At 42.4% G+C, this 6,000-nt stretch overlaps 1 protein-coding gene across 5 annotated transcripts in view; it reads left to right on the forward strand.

The window, feature by feature from the left end:
* Positions 1-5,562, forward strand: part of SPATA13 (spermatogenesis associated 13) — a 77,407-nt gene extending 71,845 nt beyond the window's left edge. For all 5 annotated transcript variants that reach the window (XM_035114281.2, XM_035114273.2, XM_035114278.2 and 2 more), the window contains 3 exons: positions 620-992; positions 3,695-3,769; positions 4,140-5,562. In XM_035114281.2, the coding sequence (XP_034970172.2) occupies positions 620-992; positions 3,695-3,769; positions 4,140-4,321 (630 nt within the window). In that variant the 3' untranslated portion in view covers positions 4,322-5,562. The remainder of the gene's footprint in view (positions 1-619; positions 993-3,694; positions 3,770-4,139) is intronic.
* The last annotated feature ends 438 nt before the right edge of the window (positions 5,563-6,000 follow it).

The raw sequence follows: 6,000 nt of genomic DNA on the forward strand, positions 1-6,000 counted from the left end.
TGTCAATTATTTTGTAGTCATTAAATCCTATGCACGAAACTGAGAAGACATGAGTAAGACAGCCCCGCCCAACCTGGATCTGAGTTTTCTCAAACCTAGTTGTCAGGGAACATAGGCATGCTTAATTCTGTTGTGACCAAAGAGTCCTGAGATATCCATATGCAAAAAATGCCAATATATCTCTGTCCAGCAACTGTGATCCTGCTGAAAAATACCACAACCCCAGCAATATGCTTTAGAAACTGGGCTTTTAGTGTTGAAGCTCCAATTAGTTACCAACTGAAATTAGACAATCGTGTAAGCCTCTTGATATTTAGGTGGCTTTTGAGGACATTTTTAAGAAGGCTTTCCCTGAAGTGACCCAGTCATGTTATGGAATATTAATTATACAATTGTAGCAATTGTTTTGTTGCTTTTAGTTTATTGCGTTTGTAACTTTTTGCATTTTATTTTGTTGTACACTGCTTTGGTAGCTTTTGGTTTTGAAATGGTTTGTAAACCTGCAAATAAAATAAAGTTTATACTGCTGACTAAGCTAATGATAGTCATGCAAGTAAATAATCTTGGGCCTGCTCTCTTTTTTTCTTTTTTTCCTCTTTTTTGCTGCAAACGTTTTCAGGGGCAAGACATTTTAGGCAGAAGCTCAGAACTAATCCACTCAGGAGAGCTGACCAAAATCTCCAAGCAAGGCAAGAGCCAGCAAAGGACTTTCTTTCTCTTTGACCACCAGCTTGTGTTCTGTAAGAAAGATCTCTTGAGAAGGGACATGCTGTACTACAAGGGCCGGGTGGACATGGATGAGTTTGAAGTGCTGGACATTGAGGACGGCAGAGAAAAGGACTTCAATATCAATGTCAAAAATGCTTTCAAAATTGTAAATAGTGCCACAGAAGAAGTCCATCTATTTTGTGGGAAAAAGCCGGGGGACAAGAAGAGGTGGCTGGAGGCCTTTGCAAATGAGAGGAGGCGAGTGCAAGAAGACAAAGAAATGGGCAAGTATTGTCTTCTGTTGACTTCTCTTATTTTTGTGTGTTGTGGGTCCCCTGGCTTTCATTTATTTGATTGTAGTTATAAATCACTTCCCATATAAAATATTTTGAAACAATTTCACAGTAAAACCTTCAACTATTAAAATAATTAAAAGCAAAGGCAGATGCAGACTGGGATTAGGATTTTAAAGCTGGATTGCCTGTTTACCATGCCAGACTGAAGGTTTGGCTCAGGGTGTCCCAAACTTGGGTCTCCAGCTGGTTTTGGACTACAACTCCATACCCAGCTAGCAGGACCAGTGGTCAGGGATGATTGGAATTGTAGTCCAAAAACAGCTGGAGACCCAAATTTGGGAAACCCTGGTTTAGCTGTATAAGCAAGTTTATTGATTAACAATTGCTATTGGAACTGAGCAGTGGGAAGCTGGCTTGGGGGAGTGAGGGGTGGGTAGGGATGGATTGATTGATGTACAAGATTTCTTACTCTCCCTTCAGCATAAGGTCCCATTATGAGTTACAACATTAAAACTGTTACAAGAATGAATAACATGGTTCTAAACAGAACAGTGTAAATTCAGCAAAAGAGGTGGGTCCCACAAAACCAACTGCCACCCTCCCAAATGGAATTTTCTGCAAAATAGAAGCTTTTGAGTTCTGGTGGGTTATCTCAACAAGCTAACAAACTAGCAGTGCCATTTAACAAACTCTGAAGTTGTAGACCAGGCATCCCCAAACTTCGGCCCTCCAGATGTTTTGGACTTCAATTCCCATCATCCCTGACCACTGGTCCTGTTAGCTAGGAATCATGGGAGTTGTAGGCCAAAACATCTGGAGGGCCACAGTTTGGGGATGCCTGTTGTAGACAAAAAACACAAAGCAGCACATGAATTAGCAAATAGGTGTTGCTTTCCAACAGTCATTTGCATTTTCAGCCACACTGATGGATGGTGTGCTGAAAAATAGCACCTCCCCCTACAGTTATGGCTGCTTCTACAACATTCTCTGCATGCAGCTGCCATTCACAATTCCACACCTTGTATAGGATTTTTGAGCACATGACACAGCTTTTAACCTGTCTCTCATTCGTGGGGTTTGGATACGTCACAATGCAGTAGGGAGGCTAAATAAAAGATGGAGGCTTTTAATGTTTAATAGATTATTTTATTTCATTTTTCTGTTGGAAGCCGCCCAGAGTGGCTAGGGAAACCCAGCCAGATGGGCGGGGTATAAATAATAAATTATTATTATTATTATTATTATTATTATTATTATTATTATTATTATTATTATTAAAACCTCATTCCCAACTAAAAGTTTGGACTCTAAATACTACTTGCTCTCCCTCCACCTCCACCCCCACCCCCCGAAAAAACCCACTACCACCACCTTTTCCAGCTCTGCAATATTCCGAATGTGGTTGAACGATAAATTTGTATAACGGAATTATTATATCAGTAGTCTTATTTTACATTGAGATACTTTTACAAGGTACATTTTCAGTTTTCCGGTTAAGCTCCACATCCAACCTGCAGCTTACAAAGCTGACTGCAGTCTCGGGGAACTCACTTTGTCCAAAGCTTTTTGAAAGTCCAATGCAATATATCAGCTGGATCACCTTTATCTTATGCTTTTTAACACTCTTTTAAAAAAACCCTCTTAATAGCTAATAAGAAAGGACTGTCAGTAATTTGGCCGTCCCGGGGGCCAGTTGTCAGACTGGTCCCACAGGCCAAATATGCGATTGCTCTCACAAACGTAATGAACAACACACAAGTCAGTAAATAAGGCTTAACTGCTTTATTTACATATAAACAAACTGGGAGCTCTACATCATGGCTCCCTCTCTCTGGCATCACAGCCAGTAAAGAGAAAGAACAAAGGAACAACAGTCCCACGTAGGAACAGGACAGTAAGACAAACATCCTGTCTACGTCACTTCCACTCTGTGGGAATGAAAACACATACAGTCATATGATACACAATAACCGTATGAGTGCAGATGGGGAATGAATCTCCTAACAAGGACTTCCCCTTGCAGAAGCCATGCTGGTTCTGCTTCAACAAGGCTTGTCCTTCTATATGCTTGGTTATTTTATTTCAACAATATTTCCCACCAGTTTTCCCAGGACAGACACTAAGATAACCGGACTGTGATTTCCAGCCATATCCTGCCATATCTCTTATTAAAAATTGGTGATGGGAATTGAACCTGAGATCTTCTGCATATGAAGAATGGAAGAGACCTTTTACTTACTCAGACAATTGGTCTGGCTACCTCAGTATTGTCTCAGGCTCTAAAATTCCTCTAAAGCCACCTTCTACGATTCTACATCCAAACTGGTGCCACATAGATAATCGGTAGATTACAACTCCCATTGTCCTCAGTCAGCATGGCCAGCGGACAATGGGAATTGTAGTTTAACAACATCTTGGGATCCAAAGGTCAGAAAGGTTGGCTCTCAGCTGACTGCCAGTGGCTCACCCAGTTTTCAGGCAGGTATCTGTTCCAGCCCCTCCTGGAGATGGCAGGGGTTGAACTTCGGATCTTCTTTATACAGAGCCTGTGCTGTAATACTGAGGTTCTCCTTTGAATTGCACCATTAAACTGAGCCGTTCCTGTGTGACATTTTAACCGGAAATTATTTTCCCTACAGTCAAAAACCCGAGATGTGTTTAAATGTACATGGCTTGTTTTTCCATTGTAGGAATGGAGATCTCAGAAAACCAAAAGAAACAAGCCATGCAAAATGCACGGAAGTCAAGACACGGAAAGATGAAAGGTGACTCTTTCGCTACCCCCACCCCGACCAAAGGCTAATTCACACAAGAAGCTTTTCTCCTTCTCATGAGGAGTCCTGCCTGTCCTTGGGCATGGTGGGGAAGGTGGTAGCCCATGGACCAGACAATTATAGATTCAGGTGACAGCAGTTCCCATGCTTTCTGTGCCTGGAATGGCAATGCTGCTGCTGGCTGTAACTGTGGCGTTCTGCATGTACCATTTATCTACCTGTGTTTATGACTGTGTGTATGACTGTGGACATTTGCAGTAGCTTGAGTGCAGAAACAAACGTCTTTGTGCAAACTTTACACCAACCCAGTCTTTGTCCCCACAAAAGTCTCACACCTGGTGTCAATACTTTCTTTCTACAGGTGTCGGATACAGTGGGTGCCCGATGCCGCCCCCTCACCAGAGTTTACATCCTATCCACCAGCGTCACATCACCGTGCCCACTAGCATCCCACAACAGCAGGTCTTTGCCCTGGCAGAACCGAAACGGAAGCCCTCTATTTTTTGGCACACTTTTAACAAGCTGACCCCATTCAAGAAATGAGTGGCTGGAAGATCCCTGGACTATAGAAGGGTACGAGGCGAAGGAAGAGCCACTTGCCGTCAAAGAATTGGTTGGTCCAGCCGGGAAACTCTGAATTCTGGAGGGAAGGAGTCCTGATCTTCCTCTGCTTCAGTGAGAAGGACTTGCCGGCGGTTTAGTGGAGAAGGCTGTGGCTTGATCTGAAGCAAATGTTGACTTGTGTCAATAAACATTGCTGAATGAGAAACCCACCACTTGGTCGCAAGGGCAGAATTGCTGCTACTCTTGAACGGTGGCGCAGGGTTGTTGTACTTGCACCAAAGGAATGGTTTAAATATCTGAGGTCATTTTGCCTGTCTTAATAATAAATTCATGGCCAAATTTAGAAATAGGAAGGATAGTGTCCAACACCTCCCACTGGCACAGCATGTTGGCAGAAAAAAAGAGGTACCATCTTCTCTGTGAGCACCAAGCAGGCATGTGGATCTCTGGGATCAGGTTAGCTTGCCACCGCAAGAACTGCTGAGCCTCCGTCCTTCCTATTTGTCTTAGTTCACTGTCCTTATTTCTTGTTAATTTAACCAAGTAGGAGTAGGACTTCCTGCAAGGCCTTAGCATCTTCCTGGCAAAAATGGGAGAAAACGTTCACTTGGTGACATAAATAGATAAACATGCATTTTTACGTGCTGTTGCAAATGACGAAGGAAGGGCCCAGTGCATCTTGGGTGGATCCTTATGAAAAACGGTACTTTGCTGCATGCATTGAATGCACTTCAAGAAACTGGTTTCGTTTTATTTTGTTACCTGCTGCTGTTTTAGCCTGTGAAAATTGCCTCTGTGCTTTCCAGTATGCCTGCTTTTTATACTATGAGAAGCTGAAGTGCTCTCTGAAGTATCTCTAGTCCTTGAGTGGTTGCTGGACTTCAGCTTCCACAATCCCTGACCATTGGCCATTCTGGCTGGGGCTGGTGGACGTTGGGAGTCTAATAACATCTGGAGGGCCACAGGTTCCCACACCCCTGCAGTAAATATAGAATCATTCCAGCTGGTTTCTGTGACTCCTAGACAAACCTTCAGAATATCTCCAGAAGGCTGTTGATTTCATTATTCTTGCCTACATCAGCCAAGCCAAGAGGATTGTTCAGGGATTGTTTCTTTGCAATCACAATGATCCCACACATTTGGTGGCATCAGAAATGAACTTTGATCAAAACTCAGGTCAAATGTGGCCGGTTTATGGCTTATTAAAACGATGTTTTCTTGTTTTGCTTTGCTTTGTTCTGTGAACATGAAGCTGTTTTTAATGCAGCATTTACAGAATATTCTACCCCGAGAAAGCTGTTATGAATTAAAGTTTATGGCGCGCACTACTATTTCCCTATCTCAGTAGTTCTATATTAATGCAACATTAGCCTAAGTGTTATCAACACAGTGGAGTGGGACAGTTCTATTTCAAAGCTTGTTTTCCAAAAGATATCCAGTCTAGCCAATTGCCAGTTATGTTGATGTCCAGAACTTTATCTGATAATGAAGGTTGATTCAGGATTTTAAAAAGTTATTTATTTTTACTGTGAATACAACTTATTTGGGGGGGGGAGAAAGGGGGTAAATCTGTTAAACTATATGAAGGACAATGGGCTACAGCCAAGGTTATTTAACTACAGGGTGAAATATAAAGCCTTTGGCTGACATCCTAAGCA

The sequence above is a fragment of the Zootoca vivipara genome, chromosome 4 (genome assembly GCF_963506605.1).
Source record: "Zootoca vivipara chromosome 4, rZooViv1.1, whole genome shotgun sequence".
Classification (NCBI taxonomy): Eukaryota; Metazoa; Chordata; class Lepidosauria; order Squamata; family Lacertidae; genus Zootoca; species Zootoca vivipara.